The sequence below is a fragment of the Diadema antillarum genome, unplaced genomic scaffold, assembly GCF_040938485.1.
Source record: "Diadema antillarum isolate AM-2024a unplaced genomic scaffold, OU_Dant_1.0 seq00001301_RagTag, whole genome shotgun sequence".
NCBI lineage: Eukaryota > Metazoa > Echinodermata > Echinoidea > Diadematoida > Diadematidae > Diadema > Diadema antillarum.
In genome coordinates, this window is record NW_027272079.1 from 586,685 (window position 1) to 612,500 (window position 25,816).

Consider the following 25,816-nt stretch of genomic DNA (forward strand, 5'->3'; position numbering starts at 1 on the left):
CAGGATGTGTTCATTAGGTGGAACACCACATTTTCGTATACGTTACAGTTGGGACAACAAAGTAGAATTTGCAGCAGCGATAGAAATGAAAGCACCACGGACGTTCGTCTGTTTAGGACTTTGATGTTTTAATTGTTCTCTGTAATTTTATACGTGCTCATAAAGTTCTTATAATTTTGTGGTACATACCCATGATATGTCAGATCCAGAACATGGTCAGATATTAGATGCCACGTACCATTAAAAATGCACATCATTAGTTTGAAAAACAAAGATTATTGTGAAAATAGCGTTTTTACCGTATTTTTACGCTTTAAGTCCTTGTGAAATGAAAAATATCAGGCAAAAGTCAACCAAACCATATATTTCCTGAAAGGAAATTTACCAGTCTTTGAGATGACATGAAAAAATCTGGTTTCTTAGATCATCCTGGCGTGTTCTAAGGGAAAGAATGTCATAAGGTACGAAAATTGGCAATTGTACATCGTTCAAAATTCTCACCCATATACATATGGCCGTCCCACCACATTTTCTGCATGTATCAGTGTGCGTGCACACACACACTTCACACGTACAACATGCAGTGCTAGCTGGAGTGCACTGAAGAAAATGATTATGTGTGTACAAGACAGTTTTTGGCGCATCAAGCTTTACAATCTCGGAAGATGATAGCACAGGCGAAATAAAGCTTTACCGAAGGTATTTTGCTTTACCTCGCTATAGCAGGTTTGATTTACTATGTTTTTCTTTGTTTGGAAGTCACAAAATTTATCTCGTTATAGCAGTTATTTCGTTATAGCCGATCTCGCTATAAGAGTAGCATTTTACATAGACTTGTGTGGAAGGAAATTTGGGACCGAGAAAATTTCCTCGTTATAACCGATATCTCGTTATAGCAGTGTTCGTTATACCGAGTTTCCCCTGTACATGTATTTGAATGGTGTCGTTACCAAACCCCTCAAATCACCCCTCCTCCTCTTAATACCAGGCTTTACACTAGTCAGGTTGAGTACACAGTACAGGTTGGGGCTTACAGACACGGATGACCATAGCAATTCCACTCCACCCATAATACAGCTTTGTGTGGCTGATGAGTTGTAGGAAGCCATGACGTGACACGTGACTCGTGTCTACACTGAGGTGAGCTCTGCTCCCGCCGATGGCTGCCTGCCACTGCTATTCCTCCCGTCCAGCTTTAACTGGATGAAGATTGACCGTTGCCACACTTCTGTAAACTACTTCTACTCTGTCACTCAGAGGAGACGCATGGCACGTTGTATCAATGCCTGCTCCCGAGTAAGGAATCATAGTGGACTGCCCGCAGTCCATTCATCGTCCGCAAACCTAGACCCTCACACAAGTCTCTAAGGTGGCAGTGGTCACAAGAACTCTTTGTACTGGATGCTGGCCGCATCCTGATGAGAGCATGTCACAAGGACGTCCTTGAACTTGTCCAGGAGGGCATGCAGCTGAGACCTGTTCACATTCTCATAGTACATGATCTCCTCAAGATGGTGTCTTCCTCTCATGTAGGGGCACAACCTGCATCGAGTAGAGGTATTAAGATTGGAAACAAAGACAAAAAGACTTTATACAGCAACTGTTGACTGTTGCACACAGTCAACTGGGATACCTCCACTCCCAGCCAGCTGCAAAAACTTTGCATATCTAATAACTTGTATTACAGCCGCAAATGTTATTAAAGTTTGATCATGTATTCTTCTTAGTAATCAACAAAGTCAAACCCTGGTCCTCTACTACACAACTCACAAGTCCCTTTACTTGCCTCACTGTCATCCTAGCAAAAAGAAAACAAAACTTTTGATCAATTTAATTGAGCATTACCTAAGACTGCATTGCCTGTCTTTATACACAGTGCCCTCTATTATCACCAATGGTTTTTCTTCCACAAATTCAAAGCGAAACGCACACTTTTGCCTGCAAGATAGGTGCGGGTTTAAAACCATATAATTTCAAATACCCTTCCTCACTTCACACAATCACTTACGTGTATAACTGATGAACAGGGTAGACAAAGAATACATCGGTCACAATGACTGCCTTTATCAATCATCAAAATGTAATCTTTGTAGACTTTGATCTTAAATTCAGATGAGGTGTAGCGAAGGACATGGCTGTTTACAAGAGTTATGCTGATCTCTGTGTCCTGTCATTGAGCAGGAATAATGTATGAGACTCCTGACAGGAAAAAAATAATGAGTTACAAGATGTCCAAGTAGAAACTTGACAGACTGTGTCAAAGGCCCTGTGATTAATGTTACCACCTCTGCTTGGGATGATCCTTACCTGGCAAACAACTTGAGGTCCTCGTTGATGTTGGCGTGGGGTACTGCCAGGACGCTCTGCTTCTCCTCGGTGGTCAGGTGCTCCGTCAGCATGTGCAGCACCCTCCGCCTCGGGTGGCCACGCCCCTCCTCCATCGGGTATGAGTCGTAGCTCGCGAAACTGGTGCTGACGCTGAATTCGTCAGAGTCAACTGAGCAAGGAAGGAAGCCAAAATGATCTTTTGCTACATGTGAATAAAGCTCAACTCCAAGAAAGAAAATGAATACACTGTATGTGTGCGCATCATTCAATGCCCTAAAAGGCCTGATTAAGATAGGAAATGTGAAAGACTACTACACAAACTTTTCAAAATATATTTGTACCTACTGATGATTTAAAAGGTACTGTTTACTATTGGGAGCAGTGGTTTAAAAATATTCGAGATATCACATTTGATGCATATGTATAGGTCAGTTGTACATGTATCACAAAACATCCTACCATGTACAAATTTTGCGAGAAAGCCTTAAACATAAGGAGATATCACTATTTTGTCAGTAAACCATAACTGGAGACATTTTGTTACAGAGACAATTCTATTATAACTATTGTTTACATTTTGTACATTTAACAATACTAAATATTTATCATACTTATTAACATTTTTTACCAATTTGGTTTTTTCTATCCCTAACTCGCATTTCAGAACTCTTTGGAAGCACTTTAAACCTGGGTTTTTGTTTTATCTGCAGATAGTAAATAATGTCTTTAATGTCCATCCATCTTCCTGCAAATCTCTCAATCCACCCTAATCCATTTTTGTGTCTAGGACTGCCTTTGTGTAATATCGACCATTTCCTGTATATGACGGTGCAAAAAATTCAGGAATTGGCTCTGCATTGCACTTACACGAAAGGTTTTCCCCCTGTCCACTGCCCTGACCACTTCCTGACCCAAGGGGTGTGGCCCTCGCCCGTATCCCTGGCGATGACTCCGAGGGAGGGGTGGACAGCTCCTTGTCCGGATCCTCCACAGGGGCATTCTTGTTTGTCACTTGGTTAGCAACAAGGAATATGTAGGTGTGGATCTGGATTCAGGAAAATATCAAACACATAGAGTAATATGTCAGCCCATAGATGGATGATACATGTAGTGACAAATGAAGCTCTCCATGAAGTAAGTATCCTTCAAAAACAAACAAAAGAAGCACTCTGAGAGTGCCGACCTCCGCCAAGCAGCTCATTTTCCACCATTGATCTTGTTCTTTTGTATGGTAGAGATCAATGATTTCTACCCATATGTATGCATGCTGAAAATCGCCCGATTTCCCATTATGGAATCCTTTTGTTACCTCATCAATACCGGCTGCACAGCGCGCTTCGCCCTGGACCAGAAACTAGAGCACACACTTAAGTGCATGTATGAAAACCTCACAAATTTGCAGTGTGAACTCCCAACTTCAATGACCCTACCTGCCAAAATATCAAAAATCCCTCATAAATTCCCTAAAAATTTCCGGATCACTACCAAAATTTAGTCATCTGTTATTTGTGTCATTCTCAACCTTTCCTGTAAGTTTCATCCAAATCTCTTAACTACTTTTTAAAATATTTTGCACATGGACAAACAAACTAACCATGATAGACTAACACCAAAGAAAACATAACCTCCTCCCGTGGCGGAGGTAAAAATAAGATTTCCTACTTACCTGTACAAGCAGTCTTTTCTGCAAAAGCCACATTATGATTTTGACCAGCTCTGCTTCAGATCTCTGAAGAGATGAAAAAAAAAGTGAAAGAACAAAGAAAGTAAAGCATACATTATCTCATAATTCTAAAATGCTACAACTTTCATGTGCACCAATTATCTTCAAAGAGAAAGATATATACATGCAAGCAAACTCGAGGATCCAAGTGCAGACAGATGAACATACACGTGACCCACTGCAACAAAAGGATCTGAAAGTCGGGGGAGGTAGATTTTCTGAAAATGACTTAATATCATTCCCTTACTCTTCCACTTTAACTTCATACATAACACAATAAACACATCTCAAAAAAGTACTCGGTTGCAGAGATAGCGATGATTGTATGAGAGCATGTTGAATGGTCTAGGAAATCAGAATTAAATAGAAAACCACCTTCAAAGTTTTCTTTCTGACACAATCGTGATCAAGGGGAGTTAAAACAGTTTTCACCTCCTGACAATAAGGTATGCTCCATATAACCTCGGCAATGTTCATTCAAGCTTTAACAGAGCCAGCGGGTCTACGCACAACCAATCAGCAACCAGGATGCCATGCACTGACCAATAAGATCACTCCCTCGTTGCCAGGGGGTGCTAAATCCAAATCTTTGGACATGATTCTGTTCCATTGAAAGTCAGAAATCTTGGCTAAGAAAAAACACTAATTTTTGGCCTTTCTTTTGATCATTTAGCTTCAAAATTTCAGCACATAATAGACAAAACATCAGACTACAAATTATGTCAAAAACGGAAATTTGATGGTTTTGACCGATTTTGATGATCTGACTACAAACTCAATTTTCTCGGCTCAGCCATCAGCAACTTACGGATCCTTTTGTCGTGGCTGGTCACATATATATTTATACCCCCGCCAAACGAAGTTTGAAGGGGGTATATAGGAATCAGCGGACGGTCGGGCGGTCGGTCCGTTGCAAATCTTGCGTCGCGAACTACTTCCTCAGTTTTCAACCGATTCCCATAAAACTTGGCACAGATGTGTGCCTTGGGTTGTAGATGTGCAAGACGTATTTTTTGACAGTACCCAAAAGTACGTTGCCATGGTAACGGCATATTATGGGCAAAAATGGGTACAAATCTTGCGTCGCGAACTCCTCCCACAGGTTTTGATCAATTTTTATGAAATTAGGTACAGATGTTCATCTGAATATGTTAATGTGCAAGACACATATTTCCGCAGTGGCAAAAAGTGCGTTGCCATGGTAACGGCATGTTATTGGTAAAATATAGAGCAAAACTGCTTCATCAGTGTTCTTCCAATTCTCATGGAATTCATATTGAATGTTTGTCTTAGGATATAGGTCAGCATGACACATTTCTTGACAGTGACAAAAAGTATGTTGCCATGGTAACAGCTCACATATTATGAGCCAAAATGATGGAAAATTTTGTGTTGCAAACTACTTCCTCAGTTTTTGCCCAATTTCCATGAAACTTGGTACAGATGTGTGCCTTTGGTTGTAGATGTGCAAGACGCATTTTTCGACAGTGCCCGAAAGTACGTTGCCATGGTAACGGCATATTAATGGCAGAAGATCAAGGAAAGATCTTGCGGATTTAACTACTTCCTCAGTTTTTTTATCAAAGCTTATGAAATGTGGCACACACCTTGATCTTGGTGGGAAGATGTGGAAGACATATTTTTCGGACGTGTCGGAAGCTGCGTTGCCATGGTAACGGCATATAAATGGCAGAAGATCAAGGAAAGATCTTGCGGATTGAACTACTTCCTCTGTATTCGACTGAAGCTCATGAAATGTGGCACACACATTGGTCTTGGTGGGAAGATATACAAGACATATTTTTTGGACGTGTCGGAAGCTGCGTTCCCATGGTAACGGCATATTAATGGCGGAAGATCAAGGAAAGATCTTGTGGATTGAACTACTTCCTCAGTTTTTGACAAAAGGTTATGAAATGTGGCACACACAATAGTCTTGGTGGGAAGATGTGCAAGACATATTTTTCGGACGTGTCGCAAGCTGCGTTGCCATGGTAACGGCATTTAAATGGCAGAAGATCAAGGAAAGATCTTGCGGATTGAACTACTTCCTCTGTATTCGACTGAAGCTCATGAAATGTGGCACACACATTGGTCTTGGAGCGAAGAAGTGCAACGCATATTTTTCGACGTGTCAGAAACTGTTGCAATGGTGACAACATTTTAATAGCAATAAATCTGGAAAACCCCTTGCAGATTGAACTACTTCCATCGTGACATCAAATTATTGCAGTAAATCTTGGAAAAATCTTGCGTAGCAGGCTACTTTCTCATCTTCTTTCTTAGGTGTTGCCATGGTAATGGTATTTGTTTTTTGTTTGCTTTTTCCATTCATGTTATGACACCATTCAAGTTATCTGCATCTTCAATGGCAGTTTTCGTATGTTTCCTATTGTTAAAGTATCCATATCTAGCAAAATAAAAACTTTGATTACAAGAATTCATGAACACTTTGTTTTTTGCTAATTTACCCATTCTGTAACATTAAGCAAATTCCACATTTTCGACATTTGCTCATGTTGTCGTACAACAAATTTCAAAAACAATTCAGGAGAATAATCACTTGCCCCCTGATGGTACATGCAGATGGTTTGAATAGACCATGCGTCCTCGTTGCGGTGTCGGTAACATAATGCATTTATTGTGTATCCCTGCTATTTCTTTTGCAATCTACATCTCACCTTCTGGTCTGCCTTTTACTGCACGTGTATTTTGATGTGTATAGCACATGATGAGCACATCTACGTATACACAGAATTAAAGAATGTTGTTGGTGCTAATTGTAATATAGGAACTAGATGCATTATGGCTAAAATGGTCTGGTTTTATGTGCATGATGTTCTGTGTTTCACTTAGTTTGGTTTGCACTTTTACTTCAGACTGCTTTTAATTGCATGTTGAAAAATGTTTAGTTTAGCTTCTCTGAAGTAGAAGAGATTTTGAGTTATCATATTTTGCATGTTTCAGGAACCAGGAATGCATTTGTTGTTTCATTTAAATGCCCTCATGGTTCCCCTGAAAGTGACAGTGACCTTGATTTCAGTAATGTTTCGGTTATAGGTAATATTGCTGTGAGGTCGTCATCAATGGACTAGAACAATGCCAAAGAAAAATAAACGGAAGCCAAGCCACAGGACTGTCTGTGTAACGAAGAAAGAGAACAGTCAAACACAAAGACAATCAAATCTGACCGATAAACAGGATTGGCTGAAAGGTTATACCATTCCAAAGTTAGCATCCAAGCAGAAAGAAAGCACTACCAGTTCAGTGCAAAAAGAAGACACAGAACATTTAATAACAGTGAACTGGACACATGAAACAGACAGAAATGCAAGAGAGAGGCAAAGAATTGAATTGAAAAGAAGTCTTGAAACATTAGATGAACGTTTGAGACGCCAAAAAGGAGACAGAATACGTAAAGAAAACCAACGGAAGGAACCTTGCTACAGATTACAAAGAAACAAAAGGGAACGAGAGACACAGAAAAGGAAACGCGAGTCTTCAGAGTTCCGGATAGCAAGAAATGAAAGAGAGAGAGAACCAAAAAGAAAGAAAAGGGAATCAGCAGATGTCAGACAAAGTAGAAATGAAAGAGAACGAGAGGCACAGAATAGGAAACGGGAGTCCTCTGAAGTCAGGCTAGCAAGAAATGAAAGAGAACAAAAGGCACAAAAGAGGAAGCGGGAGTCCTCTGAAGTCAGGCTAGCAAGAAATGAAAGAGAGAGGGAACCAAAAAGAAAGAAAAGGGAATCAGTAGATGTCAGACAAAGCAGAAATGAAAGAGAACGAGAAGCACAGAATAGGAAACGGGAGTCCTCTGAAGTCAGGCTAGCAAGAAATGAAAGAGAACGAAAGGCACAAAAAAAGAAAAGATGTGATTTTGAAAAATCGGTCATCAACTTTAAAAGAGAAATTAGAAGTGGTCCATGTTTTATTTGCACTATATGCAACAGACTTCTGTATAGAACATCTGTCAAGATATACAAGAGCACTACTTTTCCAGAGTCAAACTTGAGAACAGGCAAAATATCATTTGATGGTAAAGAGTATGTGTGCATGTCATGTCATCAGTCAGTGAAAGCAAAGAAGATGCCACCACTTGCTGTAGCTAACGGCCTGCAACTGGATGAGATTCCCCAGCAACTAGCAGAGCTCAACTCTCTTGAAAGTGTTTTTGTTGCAAGACGAATCCCATTTATGAAAATACTAGCTCTTCCACGTGGCCGACAAAAAGCAATTCATGGGTGCGTAGTAAATGTTCCCATTGAACCGGAACAGCTGGCATCAGTGTTGCCTCAGGTCCCAACTTCTGAGACCTTCATTACGGTCAAAGTGAAGAGAAAACTGACCTACAGAGGACATGTATTTGCACAAACTGTCCGTCCCAGAAAAGTAAGAAATGCTGTGCGTATCATAAAAGAAGATCTTCAGAATCCCCTGTATGCTGATGTCATAATTAATAATGACTGGATTGATGAAAGTATGCAGCAAAATCAAGAACTGTGGGAATCTCTTACAGGTGAAGGAAATGATTTTTCACCAGACCAACAAAATCAACATGATACACAGCAAGAAACAGTGGTAGACCCAAGACATGAAGTAGTTACAGGAGAACTTGTCCAGCAGGTTGACAAAGAGCAGGAGGAAAATTTAATCCAAGAAAGTGTTTCTGATGAAGGAAATCAAAATACAAGAGAAGAAGAAAGTAAAAAGTCTGTAGCCAGTGCTTTTGTTAAGGACAGACGAGATGCAAGAGATTCAGTGTTGGAGAAAGATACCCCTGAAGAAGGAACTGCAGAAGTTGAGCAAGAGGAAGAAGATGAAAGATCCAAGTTTAGTGGACTGCCACTTGACTCTTGTATTCAACCAAAAGACTTTGTTGCAGATGGTCAGACACTAAACATTGCACCAGGAGAAGGTAAAAAGCCACAAAGCTTTTTTACTGATACTCATGCAGAAGAGTTGAGTTTCCCTCAATTGTTCCCGAAAGGACGATTTGGGTTTTCATACCAGAGGCAGAAGAAATTGTCACTGAAAAAGTACTTTCAAGCTAGAATATTGAATTGTGACAGAAGATTTGCCCAGAACATTGATTATATCTTCTACGCACAATACAGAGCTGAAGCTCAAGAAGTTGGAGATAGCATTAGTTTGAGTCTACGAAAAGGAAAATCACAAAGTGTCACTGCAGGGGAAGTGAAAGAGAAATGCATTGCAAGAGATGATCTGGGGATCTACTTCCTTCACAAGATCAGAGGATCTCCAGCATATTTCAATAAGCTCTTCTATGATCTTCTTGGCATGATCAGACAGCTCGGACCATGCACGTGGTTCATAACTCTCTCCGCTGCAGACCTGAAATGGCCAGATTTGGTTCAAGTTATTGCCAAGCAACAAGGTAAAACTGTCACCGATGAAGATGTCAAAGCTTTGTCATGGGAAGAGAAGTGTAGATATCTGCGATCAGACCCTGTTACAGCTGCAAGGCATTTTGACTCGAGGGTTCAACATTTCTTCAAGTATATTCTTATGAACAAGCAACTTAACCCTCTTGGCGAAATAGTGGATTATAAGTACCGAATCGAGTATCAACACAGGGGATCACCACATGTGCACATGCTCGCCTGGGTTAAAAATGCCCCTACTTTTGAGGAGAATGATGAAAATGAAATCAAAGAGTTCATCGAAGGCAAGCTGTCCTGTCAATATCCAGACGATGATCCTGAAATGTCTGATCTGCTACACCTTGTACAACGACACACCCACTCACAAGCCTGCAACAAAAATGGGAAGTCATGTAGATTTCATTTTCCAAGACCACCACTTAATCAAACTGTTGTCTTCAAGCCCCTGGAATCAATACCAACGGAAGGGGAGAAGAAAGTGTTCACTAATACTTTGACGGCTGTCCTCGATCAGTTGAAAGATGTGAATCAACAAACTACTTTGGATGATGTGCTGAGGAAATGCAATGTCTCTGAAGAAACGTACCTGAAAGCCCTCCACTGGAAACAAACTAAAGGAGGACAACCTGCAGTTCTTCTGAAAAGGACACCATACGAATGCAATGTCAATAACTACAATTTCATGCTAATGAAGAGCTGGGAGGCCAACTTGGATGTACAGTTCGTAACAAATGTATACTCATGTGTCATGTATCTTGCCTCCTATATCTCAAAACCGGAAAAGACATTGGGAGATGTACTAAAAGCAGTGAGTAAAAGTTCTAAGCATCTAGGAACAAAACAAACCATGAAGAATGTGGCACATAAATTCCTGACACATAGGGAAGTGAGTGCCCAAGAAGCCACATACAGACTGCTGTCATTACCTTTGACCCGTGGCTCCAGACAAGTAGTCTTTGTCCCTACTGATCTACCTCAAAACAGAACTCGACTTCTCAAGCCAATGGCTATCATCAACACCATGAATGATGAGGATCCAGATGTGTTCCAGACTGGTCTTGTGGAAAAATATGCTGCTAGACCAGACGAATTGGAGGGCTTGTGTCTGGCAGACTTTGCTGCAAAATACAAGACATACCAACAGAGTAAGGGAAGTGATGAGGAAGATGACCATACTGATGAGAAAGAACATGACCATCTATCTGCAATCATCAAATTGCAGGATAATATGGGAAATATGAGTAAAAGAAGTACACCAGCCATCATCCGAAGTCATCAGTGGTCCTTAAAGAAACAATCTGAAGAGTACTATCATTCCCAGTTGATGCTGTACTTCCCCTGGCGAAATGAGATACAAGATCTGTTCCAGGATTCATACAAACAGAGCTATGAGGCTAAGTATGAAGACTTAAAAAGGAACAAAGAGATGTATGAACATCATGCTGAAGAACTTGCTGATGTATTGGAAGACATTGAACAAAATGGAATTCCAGAGGACAGTTGGGTGAATGTAGCCCCACAAACTGAACAAGCCAGAATGGAGGAACAAATGGAAGGCAGGCAGACAGATGAAAGTTTACACAATGCATTTGACACAGAAGCTACTAATACTGCTCAAGCTGACACTGGCAGTGTTCCACATGAATATGATGTATCAACAGAGGTTGTCAGCCAGGATGAATGGATAAAGATGATCATGTCACTAAATCCAAAACAATATGAGCTGCACAACTTCATTGTAAACTGGTCATCAGCAGTAGCTTTGTCAAGAAAAGAAAAGCCGTTCCATATCTTCCTGACAGGTGGAGCTGGAGTAGGCAAATCCTTCCTCGTCAGAACAATTGTACAGACAATCAAGCGTATGTTTGCAAGAAGTGGAAAGACAGAGACGGGCACATCTTGGCCTGTGCACCAACAGGCGCAGGTGCGTACAACATAGCCGGGCATACCTGCCATGCAGCCTTTAAGCTGCCAATCCAAAAAAGGAAAGATGATGATTACATTCCTCTGTCTACAGAAAAACTAGCTTCAATGAAAGAAGCTCTTCAAGACACAAAAGTAGTGATAATTGATGAAATATCAATGGTCAGTGCTGACATGTTGCTAACTATACACAGGCGGTTATGTGATGTCATGGGCAGCAATGAACCATTTGGTGGAGTCTCTATTCTGGCCGTTGGAGATTTAATGCAGCTGCCTGCAGTGGCGCAAAGGCCAATTTACATGCCTCCTGATGATGAGATTGCAGCAGTGTATGGCTCCCTTTGGACATCTCATTTCAAAGTCATCGAATTGACAGAAATCCAACGACAGAAGGATGACCAAGACTTTGCACATCTCCTCAATAGAGTGCGCATTGGAAAGCAAACTGAGAAAGACATTGCTGTCCTGCAATCAAGACAAACCTCCAAATCAGCAACCGAATACCCTGTGGATGTAACACACATGTTCGTGTCCAATAGAATGAAGGATGAACACAACAGTCGAATGCTGGAAAAACTACCTAGTCAGAAATTTAGCTTCATGGCTGTTGATTCAAAGAGAGATGTACAAACACAGAGAATTGAAACACCACAGTTCTGTCAAAACGCTGGTGGGCTTTCAGCACAATTAACAGTTGGAGTAGGAGCAAGAGTAGTTCTAACGAAGAATATTGATGTTTCTGATGGCCTTGTAAACTCCGCTGCTGGAACTGTTACTGGATTCCTGCCGTCATATACCTGTAATGACTCTACTGAAGAACAAGCTGTTGCATCATTCAAACCGAAGTACATTCTAGTAAAGTTTGACGATGAGAGAGTGGGGAAGAATTGCAGATTTGCTTCAAAGGGAATCTTGCCTGATGAAGATTCAACACCTATTCCAACTGTGGAAGCTCCTGTATACCTGAGCAAAAGATCCTCCAAAGTCACTTCAAAAAGAATCCAATTTCCTCTGGCCCTTGCTTGGGGAGTGACTATTCACAAGGAACAGGGGAAGACAGAGGAGTCTGTTGTGGTGTCATGCAGTGGCCGATTCATGCATGGACAATTCTACACTGCTATTAGCAGAACAAAAGACATAAGTGGTCTCCATTTCCTAGGTGAATTGACAGCAGACAAGGTGAAGGTAAACAGAGAGTCTCTCAAAGAGATGGAAAGAATTCAAACGGAATCTCCATTTACACCTCAAGTTCCTCTGTACACATCCAAGAATTCACAAGTGTATTTCAAAATGCAGAGTGTGAACATCAATTCAATCAAACCTCATGCTGCCTGCTTCTTTCAAGAAGTCCACACTCAAGACCAACACATTATGTGCTTTCAAGAAACTTGGCTCACGCCAGAAGATTCAGAGCCTCAGATAAACAATTTCAGTAGTATCCGAAATGACAACAAGACAAGCTTCCGGGGACATAGGCATGGTGGTTTACTCATGTACATACGCCATGACCTTAAAGTAGTCAAACACTTCCACAATGATGACATCAACTTGGAGCACCAAATGGTACTTCTCACTCATGTACAAGATGACAATTTCAGAATTGTAATCATCTCGCTCTACAACAACCCACGAACATCATCACGTTCTTTCATGCGCAACTTTGAAATTCTCCTTCAGAGAGTGCCAGAGAATATTCCAGCTTTCATATGTGGAGATTTCAACATCGACTTATCATGTACAAGAAAATGCAAGACAAACTTGATCAAGCTCACAAGCTACTATGGATTCCGTCAGTTTGTACACCAGACCACCCACTGTAGAGGAGGAGTTCTTGATCTTCTGTTCATGAATCGATGCTTTCAAGACACTGTGCTCAGCATAATACCATCATTCTACTCAGACCACATGACAGTGTCTCTGGCTGTTCCCTTCCTTTCCATGATGCAGAAAATGTAACAGACAATATCAGACTCTTTTGAGAATTTCAACATTGATCATGAAGACAGGACTTTATGTTTGTATGGATTTGGAATTCAACAGTCACAGATAATATGTCTGATCAAGAAATTTGTCTAATGAATGCTCCTGTGAAGAACCTGAAATTCTTCTGACATTATTAAAGAAAAAAAAATGGAAGGGAGCAAGAGCCCAGAAGAAAAAACTAAGCATCAAGGCAAAACATAACTATACAGCAAGCTCTGAGAACAAGAATCAAAACTATTTTTGCAAGAGCCCTAGAAAAAATATGAGACACAAGCTCTCAAAATGGTGTCAAGATTTACAGAGATTCAAAGCCAAGCGGATAGAAAGAAGCCACAAGCTTTCAAGAAAACATGAGCTCAAAAGGAGATAACAGGAATCATTAGACAGGCAATAAATGAATCAGGAATCAACTAGAAAGAAATCACCAGAATCAGTACATTGATCATCAAAAGCCAGAAACTGCTCCTCAATGTTGAAGCAAAAACTCTGGTAAGATTACAACTTTTTGACGAGTACCAATACACATTAACCTCTGTTATTGCATGTATTCTGTTTTTGAAATAAGTTATCTCAGTGTGTGTTATGCCATGTCATATACTGTCTTCATGTCTTCATGCCATGTCATATACTGTTTGTGACAAACTTGTCATTTTAATATTTTGCCAATTTTGTGAAAATGTAATCACACATTGTCCACATGAACTTTAGACCTATTAGGAGAATCATGCATTATGGCGGGGGCATACCGGTCGCCTTAGCGACATTTCTAGTTGAGAAATATGATAGTTAAGAGATAGTAACTCAACTTACATGGTGTCTCATTGCTCATCTGAGAATAGCCACCCCAGTCTTTTGATGGAGATATCATTTACATGTACACCATATTTTATGTATCTATTCACCAAGTAATATCCTGATTTATCTTCCCCCACGGTTTCTCTCAAGTTTGTTAATAAATCTTCTCAAGGCATATCAAGGACCTTATAATCTGATAAAAGTTAGGCACAGTGCAATCTTTACAATATTTTAGGGGAAATAGTTTACATTTATTACATTTCCTAGGCAAAGCATTATTTTTATTCTTATTATTTGCAACCTAGCCTTGTCAACTGATCATATGCCTTTAGACTAACTGTAATGAACATAAAATCTACTTGCAATTGTCTTACAGGGGCTTCCCCATAAAATCCCACCACAGTTGCACCTGAGGTTTCCCAACTTATTAACAAGCTCTGAAGGAATTCGTAGATATCTAGTTCAGAAGACATTAAACTAAAAGCATGACAAGAACTGCGGGACCTATATCTAGTATTTCATTATATCTGGGATGAAAACGTAGGATTACAAAAGGAATGGCACCTCCAAAATTACCTCATCATATCAGGTGCAATGTATCTAGCTACACCTGGGGGGTGTTTCATAAAGCTGCTCGTAAAGTTAAGAGTGACTTACGAGCAACTGGTGATCAGTTCTTGTGCTGAATTATGGAAATTCTGATAAGTATAGCACATCAGAACTGATCACCAACCGCTCGTAAGTTGTTCGTAACTTTACAAACAGCTTTATGAAACACCCCCCAGACTTCATTATAATAAGGTTTATAGTTGCCAGATGTACGAGCACATAAAAGGGAAGAAGGTGAAATGAACTGAATTCAGATTACTAGTCAAGACATGTTATCTCCAAACTGGAAGAGCTCCCCAAGCTACTTACAGCTGTATGAGGTTATACTGTAGTGGTCAGATACATTGCACACAAGCACATGAATGGCAAGAGGGTGAAATGAACTAAATTAAGGTGCATGGTCCCGGTGTTTTAGTCAAATGCGTACGCAGGCGCACGGCGCAAGTTTCCTATAGAGACCTATGCTATAGACTCCTCTTTGGCGCTTACGCTTTGGCCCACTTCCCCGAGTCCCATGAAGTCCGATCCACTGTAGTCAGTGGTCCGATCACAGTTTGGCTCATGATTCGGCGGAGGGGGATGACAGCTTTAGCAAACTTCTTTTGTGATGTCATAATAAGAAGCACATATGCATGCACCCTGGCATTACTACAGACTGCGTGATGCGCAGAGAAGACAACGAAGGCAACATTACTTAGCAACACCTACACGCTTTACTCTTGATGACAGCTCAATTTTGGCAATCTTCGTATCAATGCTAACGCTGATCGGCAGTATCATCAACAGCGCCCTCTACACTACCGGGACTATGCACCTTTAAAATGGCAAGTCAAGATATGCTACAATGTATCTCCAAACTGGAAGACAGAGCTCCCTAGCTGCACAGACTGACCTCTTTCTCTGCCAAGCGGCTCCTGTACTCACTAAGAGGAGTAGGAAGAGAGAAGTCTGCCAGGACCTTGAGCAAAGACTCACCAAACCTCTGCCGGAACTCCCCTGAGAGGGCAGTGTCACTGCATGGGAATGGTGGGGGGGACAGAAAACACAAGGCAGCCATACACTCGGTCATTTGCACTGAATTATCAATTACATGTATGATAACACCATCCCACAGGGCCAGGATGCAGAGAGGGCTTTGACAAACTAAACTGCAAAATTGAATAAAAAAGAAAGGATTCATATTAAAGGTAACACATAGATGTACATGTATCAATAGTGATGATTATGAGCTCTTACAACATACATTACCATCAGTGTGCAAAAATTATTATTCTAAAGATAAAATACCCTTATCTTCCTAAATGTACATTGTACAGTCTTTACAGATGAATACATATTTCAAGTCGCAGCTCTTTTATTCTATTAGAGCATAATGTGACAGCTTCCCTAAATTTTGTGTTTGGTGCCAAACTGTCAATCCTCATTTCTGGCATAGCAAATCTACAGTCCATTCATCCCACATCTTGCAGCCAAGGGTAGAATCACAGACTGTAGCAGTATCAATGTGTAGTGTTGTTTGTTTCTTTTTCTTCTCTTTTTTGTTAACTCTGCCACAAATTATAAGAAGATTTACATGACAGACCTTTTTCCCAGCTACTTGTGTAAAATAACAATATTTGTTTTGAATAACCAACAACTTTTAAGATTTTATCGTGACAAGATTGTTACACTACTCCATCTGGCTAAATGCTAGAACTTATAATAATGTGCAAATTCAGAATTTCTTTGCATACCATGTTGACTTAAACCATTCATACTCACGCCGAAGTTGGTGCACTAGGATCCAGAATGTAGACATTGCTTCCACAAATGGGATAAATGACTGTTGCTTTTCCCCAATATACCAGGTGACCCACAAGCTGAAACACCTGCCAAAAAGACACCAACACAAAATTGTTTTGTCTGCTGGGATAGGGTTTTTTTTTTCACTCCTTTAAAAAATTTGATGTCATTATTTCATTTATGGAAACAAAGAATTTGCTCTGTGCATTAATCATGCAAACAAATAACCTGACCATGTATGATTACAAATGAGTTCCTCGCTTCTCAAACACAAAGTCAAAGAATAGCTTGTTTTGGACTCATTCAGTGGAGAAATTACTGGTATACATCTGTGAAATGGAAGAATACGACTCTGTGCACAACCAAGCATTGAAACAGACTTGTCAATTGGTGACAACTGTATAAAACTTACTACATGTATAAAGTCTGTTCAAATCACTTAAACCTTCAGTGGAATTGGCCCATTATTTCATGTTAAGTTAACTTGTTGGTTGTTTCTTGCTGCTTTTTAGGGGGGAATTAAATCGATACAAATTAAATAGCTTTGCAAATTGCTAAGGTTAAATGGCCTTGTTGATAGACTGTATTGCACTTTTAAATTTCAATAATAGACTGCCTCAGTAATGTGTTAAAATTCATAACAGATTTGCTCCTACACTATTAAAACTATTGTATCCACCTGCTCCCTCCAGTTACATTTCTAGGGCAGGAATTCAAGTAGCATTCATCAGTTGTTGCTAGATGGGGCAAGCCTCAGGCAAGCTTTGTGGTTGTAATCTTTGTTGTGAACAAAGCAAGCACAGAATTGTTCTATTGGATATTTCAAACTAAAGCCTCTCCAAATGCAATTCTGAAATCCCAAAAGATTTTACCAGGGCCTCACTAAGTTCACTCTGGCAATGGGTAAAATCACACAATAGCTACAACAGCTCCTAAAGGGCTGATTAATTTACTCACTTGTGAAAGAGCCAGGTCGGCGTCCTGCGAGAGTTGCTGGAGACGCTTCATCGGGGTGGCCAGGTAGATGACCCGGTGAAGGGCTGGAGAGCAGTCCTTGGGCAGTGAGGCCCGCAGGGCGTTGGGGTCCTCCAGCAGTAGCATGGCATGGTAAGGCCGGATGGCCCTTAGGCTTTTCTCTATCGCATTGTGCTGAGTGAAGTTTGAGAGGAGGAAGTCTCAAAACCAAGTCAAATTTCCCGAATTAGTGCAGTGTGACATAGATAATTATACAACCATTTGAGACTTTGCCCTGGGCTTCCATCCCTCTGTTGACAACAGATTTGCAGTTCATTTGCTTGAGAGCTTCATCATTTTCAAACTATTCTTAATAAAACATTTCCCTCACATGATATACACTGAAATTCTTCTTCATTCAGATATAAAATACATTAGTTGAAATCTACTCCTTATGATTATATATCATTATTTCCTACATCACATCATAAATTCACTTTGCTATGAATATAAGTTTTGATAAAAAAGAATGACTTAACTCAAACTGCTGTAAATTAGGCTACACTCAATATTACTTTTCTATTTGCTATTAAATGAAGAAAACATGATATTGGGGCTCTTTCTCCAGACAAAGACTTTAAACCTACATTTCTAATGGATTCCTTCATGGAGTAAAAAGATCATTATTTTTTATTCAAATTTCACTGTAAATTGCAGTAACATAGCTCTATCATTCTGATTGACAGTGATGAAACATGGAAAATGTTCAAATACCTTGATTGTCATGAATTCAGAGACATTGTGCACTTTGTGAGGAAGACAGAAACTGACTTCAATCCAGTTGTTGATATACACCCTGGCAATGCCATTGCTATGTAATCTGGAAAAATGAAAACACATAGTGAATGGTAGCAATAAGTTATACAGCAAGGTCAGAATAAGTGAGATGTCATATCAAGATGTAAACTGGTAAAGACCCTAATTATCAAAATCGGTCACATTTAGACACAGATGTGTAACAAAACATATCTTTCACCAAATCAATCTCGGCAGCCATGTTATCAATAAATACGAATTATAAAGGAGCAAAGTCTAACGGTAATGTCTGTCCAGGCATACACCCTGCACCTTCAGAAAAAAAAAAAAATGCTTTCTACAGTTACAATGCATCATAACACAGCCCACAACACTGCAATTAATTCACACTATAATTGCTTTCCACAGTGATACACACCTACAGCACAGCAGATTTTGACTAAATAAAGCATCCTTTCAATGGCACAGGGCATATGTCAGTGCAAATTTTAACTAAACTTGCTTTCCTCACTTCCAAATATCTTCTTCTGTTTTTTTCTTCAGATGGCAGGCACATTCTAGTTTCTATCAATTCTTTGGCAATCAACACACGTTTTTCATTCCCCGTGTGTATGGTAACCATGCATTCTACCTGGCAGGAATAAAACCTCTGCTATCACACTATAGTAGATTTCGGGCATACTGTACAAAGTCATACTTTATTTTTGCAAATGGCTGTTGATCAGACAAATTCGCAAGTTAATTTTGCATTTTGTGGTCTTCTCATTATCTTAAAAAAAAGAATAGCAACACAAACATTCAGAAGAGCATGTCACTTCTCAAACACATTGTTTTTTGTTAAAACACTTCTTGAGATGAGATTAAATCTCTCATAAAATATTACTGGTATTCCAAGGATAGGAGCAGTGTACCCTATAGCATGCAGTGAGGTTCACTTCTAATAGTCGCTTCATATTGCAATGCTAGTGTGCTGGTCTGGGAAAGTGTGTGCATGGCAAATGTTCGTTTTCATTTTTATTAACATTTGAGCAATCAAGAGCTTGCTTGAAAAAATTCACAACATAACATTTTCAGCATATATAAAGTATCCTCCACAACTAGAGCAAGTCAATGCTCTCAGCAGTGAGTCACTTCCTACCCTTCATAGACATCCCTGAGATCCTGAGTAAGCTTGCTCCGACTCAACATAAGCTGGAATGGGGACTCCTTGCAGTCTATGGGGGCAATGGAAGGGGGAAGAGAAGATATTAGTAACTCCAACACCACCACTATTGCAAGCCAGTAGAATTCAAGTCTTAATGTATAATGCATTGACAATGGAACTGCAGGTACAATAAGCTCATTGATTTTGTTGGTTTGGTCAGCACCTGCACCTACCTTCAGTATTGAATATAGTCCAGTAAAGTTCTATTTCAAATTTTTCTCTTTAAACATTATTACAAATTATATTTAGTATATCCGCAGAACTACGTGAAATGGATACTGCATTAAGCCCCAAGATACATAATGAAGCTTGTGGCATTATCATTTTCTGTCAAAGATTTTCTAATCAGAGAAAAAAACTTAACACAAACAAAACACATGAAATGTCCTCAAACATCAGCTAAATACAGACAGCAATGACCACTGAGTTATTTCTACAACGTATAACCTATCAACTGTACACAAAAGTTCTCAAAATGTGCAAAAAATTTCTTTATCACAATTTAAATATTTACAGGAAATTGGGTCACTCGTGTCACTTGATAGCAAAGCTACATAAGGTATGAGTGTGCATGAAGTTGTTCACAACTATTAAAGGGAAGATAAACCCCAAGAGCAATGTGGATTGAGTGAAAGCAGCAACATTAGTAGAACACATCAGTGAAAGTTTGAAGAAAATCGGACAATCGATGCAAAAGTTATGAATTTTTAAAGTTTTGATGTTGGAACCGCTGGGTGAGGAGACTACTAGAGGTTATGACGTATGAGTGGACAACAATACCAAGAAAATATAAAGAAAATTCTGCAAAAATCCATTTTTCATGAAAATTACAAATTCCATCAACTTGATATTGACATATGTTAAGGGTAGCAATTATTCCCCCTGCTTTCTGAAAGCGGTTGGTCCATTGCTCTTTCATGATTCTAGAAAAGTGAATTTTTGTTGAATTTCCTTTATATTTTCTTTGTATTGTTGTCCACTCATACGTCATATCCTCTAGTAGTCTCCTCACCCAGCGGTTCCAACACCAAAACTTTAAAAATTCATAACTTTTGCATCGATTGTCCGATTTTCCTCAAACTTTCACTGATGTGTTCTACTAATGTTGCTGCTTTCACTCAATCCACATTGTTCTTTGGGTTTACCTTCCCTTTAAAAAAAAGGAAACAATCATAAGATCTTGTTACATTGCGTCAATGCCCCCTTCACACTGTACTGCCCACTTGCTTCAAACTGAATGCATAAGACTACCACTTTGTGTATTTACCAGGGGAGACACAATAATCAACCATTCTTTACAATACCCTCTCTTGCCAGGTTGAAAGTGAGTATTTAAAATAAAAACAGTTGAAATTGATCCAGACTGCCTGATCATTCCTAGCTTTGACACAGACAAACATCTAAATGAGAATTGGGAGCAATCTATCAACAAATTATAACAAAATGTCCTGTCAGCGTTAGCACACCATGACAACCATGTTTACATACCTTCTGGCTGGCCCGCTACTTCATCCTCTGCCCGCACCATTATTAAAGCCTGGTGAGACAGGTAACCACATCTCTTCTCCTCATGCTTCAATGCTAATGCTAATCGTTTGCTGAGGTCTTGGTAGCAATGGACCAGGGACCAGTCTGCACTGGCCTACAAGGGAGTAGAAAGGAACAGAAACATGTTCTACTGAGAGTGCGTTGCTTATCATAACAAGAGACCCGCGGGTCTAGCGCTCACCTGAGTATCGCAAGTTCACCTTTCACGCAGTCACTAATCTAAATTAAAATTTGATCAGGCATTCTCAAGTAGAAGATGAAAATGTACAATAAGGGCCCAATTTTTTAAAGATTCCTTAATTTGGGGGGATTGGGGCCCCCTGGGGCCCTCTGGGTGGGGCATGGTGCCCATTTTGATAAATTGAGATCCTGACCCCCTAGGGATGCTACCTGCCAAGTTTGACAAAAATCCATCATGAGGTTTTCAGGAAGAAGATGAAAATGTACAATTCAGGCCCCCATTTGGACCCTTCCAACCACCCCCCCCCCCCCCTACCCAAGAGGGGCACCCCTGGATCTCCTATGAACAAACTTCAAACTACAGTCATTAATGTACTCACTCATGATATTATCTCAGCTCTATAACTTCTGATTCTAGAGAAGATTTATAAAGATTCCTTCATTTGGGGGGTTTGGGACCCCTGGGGGCCCCCTGGGTTGGGCATGGTGCCCATTTTAACAAATTGAGATCCTAACCCCCTAGGGATGCTACCTGCCAAGTTTGGTGAAAATGGGTCATGGGGTTTTCAAGAATACGATAAAAATGTTCAATTTAGGCCCCATTAGGACCCCTCCTCACCCCCTCCCCTGGGTCCCAAGGGGGGCACCCCTGATTCTGCCATGAACAAACTTGAAACTACAGTCATCAATGTACTAACTCATAGTATTAATTTAGCTCTATCACTTCTGGTTCTAGAGAAGAAGATTTTTGCGGATTCCTTAATTTTGGGGGGTTTGGGCCCCCTGGGGGCCCCCTAGGTGGGGCATGGTGCCCATTTTAACAAATTGAGTTCCTAACCCCCTAGGGATGCTACCTGCCAAGTTTGGTGAAAATGGGTCATGGGGTTCTCAAGAAGAAGATGAAAATGTACAATTTAGGCCCCATTAGAACCCTTCCCCACCCCCCTCCCCTGGGTCCCAAGGGGGGCACCCCTGATTCTGCCATGAACAAACTTGAAACTACAGTCATCAATGTACTAACTCATAGTATTAACTTAGCTCTATCACTTCTGGTTCTAGAGAAGAAGATTTTTACAGATTCCTTAATTTTGGGGGGTTTGGGCCCCCCTGGGGGCCCCCTGGGTGGGGCATGGTGCCCATTTTAACAAATTGAGTTCCTAACCCCCTAGGGATGCTACCTGCCAAGTTTGATGAAAATCAGTCTTGGGGTTTTCAAGAAGAAGATGAAAATGTAAAAAGTTTACGCACGACGCACGACGGACGACGCACGACGGACGACGGACGACGGACGACGGACGACGGACGACGCACGACGGACGCCGGACGAAGGGCGATCGCAATAGCTCACTTGAGCCTTTGGCTCAGGTGAGCTAAAAATAGACTTTATCCAAAACAAAACAACGCAAGAGCTGAAAATGAAAAGAAACACATATATGAAATTATAATTTGTGTCGACAAAGATTATTCTGTCTGAAGATACTCCTCTATAACCTGACATCATCATATTTGCGTAACAAAAACAAACAAACAAAACTGCAATTCTTGTATTTTCCCACTTCAAGACACTTTAATTGATATTAATTACCTTTTTGTGAAATAGTTTCTCAGACAACTGAAGTATATCTGTGCAGGGAGTTTTGGCACTGAGCAAGGAGAACAGGATGGCTTTTTTTAACATAAGTGACAAAAAAGTGTTTGTGACATTACAATGACAATGGTATGGCAACACAAGAAAGACATGTGAATAGGCATAAACCTTACCTGTAATACAAACACTACGTTGAACATGTTGATAGTTGATCCTTCCCGCGTGGAAGAGGTGCTCGCCCTCTGTACATTTGAAAGTAATAACATTATTCCAGGATAAGTGACTGACACTTGGTGATATCTTCTTGTCTGTCAAATCAACAGCACCAGCTACAGTCAGCAGTGATGTGAAATTGAGATTCCTTCACTATTCAACACCCTATTCACCAATGCACTTTTAATACTTGTGTAACTTGCTAGGTTGTTTACTTTATTAATCCCCCCAACCTTCACCATTATTCAACTCAAACAAACCGACTTCTGTTACAAAATATAATATAGCACACTGTCATTGAAATACAGAAGGGGACAAGTCAATAATAAAGTACTGGTACTCACTTTTCCCATTATTTCCTGGACATTTACCCATCAAATACAAACACTGACATAGCGAATTACACAAACCTCTACCAACCAATATGTACATTAGCACTCCATATCAATAAAGTAATCCTAATGGGCATTCAATCAAGTATTACAATCATTATAATCAAAATCTTCATTTACTGCAGACAGCGACAGCCTAACTTTTTACCAACATATCTACTTAAGGAGAAAGCATGAATAGCATATATACAGAGCAAAACCCGAGAGAAAACTAGCACTTTCCTCACCCATTTTGCATTCACATCTTGCACCAAGAGAGGATGACCCACAAACTTGTCGTCATCCACAGTCACTTCAAATCGTTGGTCACACATCTCATGGTTGCTGGGTGACAAAATGTTGGCCAATATATTGTCCAGATCTCTATGAAAACCAAAATGATATCATAAAAACCCCTTGAATATATAAAGGAGACTTCACACTTTATAGCATGACTGTGGGAAAGAAAGGCCATCATCAAATATGAAGCAATCAATTTCCTTCTCTTAGAAAAATATGTGTAACTAATTAATGTAACATTTGTGAATTTTCAATTTCCTATGTCCTCTTGAGGTCATTATAAACTCACTGTTATCATATAAAAAAAAACTTTCTAATGATGCATTCCAGGGCCATGTTGCATAAAAGTTGACATCAAACACCCAAGTCTCTGACTACTCAATTCTGTTATGTAGATACCGCCCGTACATTTGATTTTCTAACCTTTATTTGCATCTTTTCATGCAATAAGGCCCAGAACTGACCTTTTGTTCTTGACTAATCCAGACCCCTTAGTTTATGCAAAGCTTTTTTCAAAAATATATGACTTCTAATTATCAAAGTGTACCTGAAAAGTAGAAACACACTAACCAACACTTGTACACAATGAAATGCAAATGTGCCGAATGAAAATGAAAGATCTAACTGGCCATAAGGCATGAAATTTTAGATTTCCGTCTTATTTCTTGGCGCTACATTCCTTTTTCAGGCCACCAAAATTGTAAAAAACTTTAATGATTTCAGTGGCCCATATAAGCCACCAGAGAAAAATTTTGGTGTCGAGCCATGTTTATCTATTACCAGTAGCTATGCATCATTGACCCCATTACCAACCCTGAAACTATGCATGACTGCCTTCTTGATGACTGGCTTGTAGAATTGGAGTAAACATCATCCTCGGTAGCATGAAGGGCAAATGGGTTGTCAGACTGATCTGAAGGCAGCAAAAAAACAAAACATAAATATAAATTATTTTGAATGAATATAAGTCAAGACAGCACAAACATGTAGATTGTGCTTGCTTCATTAGAGCATTGGTTAAAGAAATATAACCCCCCCCCCCCCCCACATCACTGGTAAATACATAATGTACTTGTAGTGCATTGTAATGCTATTCAGTGGATCTGGACACATCAACCTGCCTAATATCTTATGGGTGTACATCACTGTACAGTCTGCAGGATCACACTGGGACTGTTGGACCAAAACAACAACAACAACACTACCTATCTACCAGAACTATTTTACATCTCTGCTGTTGAAGTCAACCTGCTATCAACATATAGTCATTTCAAGTTCGGAATTATCGCTAGTGCCATAGTTGAGATAGCATTGACATCAGCACTGGTTCGCCCAAGGCTTGAGTATTGTGCTTCCATTTGGGACCCTCATCAAGCTACAAGAAAGAGGAGCATTGAGGCCATTCAACGCCGGGCTGCTCGTTTTGTCGTAAACAATTATGACAAACGATCCAGTGTCACATCCATCTTATCCAAACTCCAATGGGAAACCTTGGAAAACCGCCGTACCAAGTTCCGATTGATTGCCATCTTTAAAGAAGTACACAATATTACCCCATCAAATGTTCATCTACGTCAGAGACCCGGCTCAACACGGCGACAAACAGGTCCCAACGTTTTAGAGATGCCTTCATTCAACAAGACATGTTACCAGCACTCATTCTACCCAAGGACAACCAGAGAATGGAACTTCCTACCACCAGAGATAAGAAGTGTTACCAACTTAAAGGACTTCAAAATTATGCTTGACGCAATTAATGTAGAAGAGCTGGTCAAAAAAGCTCATTTCAGAATTTAATAATTTTAAGAAATAAATCCGTTCACACCGGCTGCGCGGGATAACAGCCTTCAGGCAGTGATTGCGCAGAACCCAACCAGAACCAGAACCAGAACCAGCACTAGAGCGTACTAGTAATACGGTACTGAGTAGAACCGCAGCAGCGACCCCATACGGACAAATACGTACCGTAAAGGGTTACAGCGCCCCGCGACGGGGTTATGAGTAGACTAAAGTACAAAGCACAGGGTAGCCACAGCAGGTTCCAGAACCACTGTAAACCATGTGACACACATCATAAAAGAGACTACAGTGTTA

The 25,816-nt window shown here is 40.2% G+C and overlaps 1 protein-coding gene across 1 annotated transcript in view; it reads right to left on the minus strand.

The window, feature by feature from the left end:
* Window positions 1-1,231: 1,231 nt before the first annotated feature.
* Window positions 1,232-25,816, minus strand: part of LOC139708104 (GATOR1 complex protein NPRL3-like) — a 24,945-nt gene continuing 360 nt past the window's right edge. Inside the window, exons 2-14 of the mRNA XM_071620081.1 lie at window positions 24,536-24,635; window positions 23,671-23,806; window positions 23,012-23,080; window positions 21,011-21,164; window positions 19,457-19,532; window positions 18,277-18,382; window positions 17,506-17,697; window positions 16,528-16,634; window positions 15,659-15,779; window positions 3,995-4,057; window positions 3,196-3,373; window positions 2,308-2,497; window positions 1,232-1,542 (exon numbers count right to left, since the gene is read on the minus strand). Of these exons, the coding sequence (XP_071476182.1) occupies window positions 1,380-1,542; window positions 2,308-2,497; window positions 3,196-3,373; window positions 3,995-4,057; window positions 15,659-15,779; window positions 16,528-16,634; window positions 17,506-17,697; window positions 18,277-18,382; window positions 19,457-19,532; window positions 21,011-21,164; window positions 23,012-23,080; window positions 23,671-23,806; window positions 24,536-24,635 (1,655 nt within the window). The 3' untranslated portion in view covers window positions 1,232-1,379. The remainder of the gene's footprint in view (window positions 1,543-2,307; window positions 2,498-3,195; window positions 3,374-3,994; window positions 4,058-15,658; window positions 15,780-16,527; window positions 16,635-17,505; window positions 17,698-18,276; window positions 18,383-19,456; window positions 19,533-21,010; window positions 21,165-23,011; window positions 23,081-23,670; window positions 23,807-24,535; window positions 24,636-25,816) is intronic.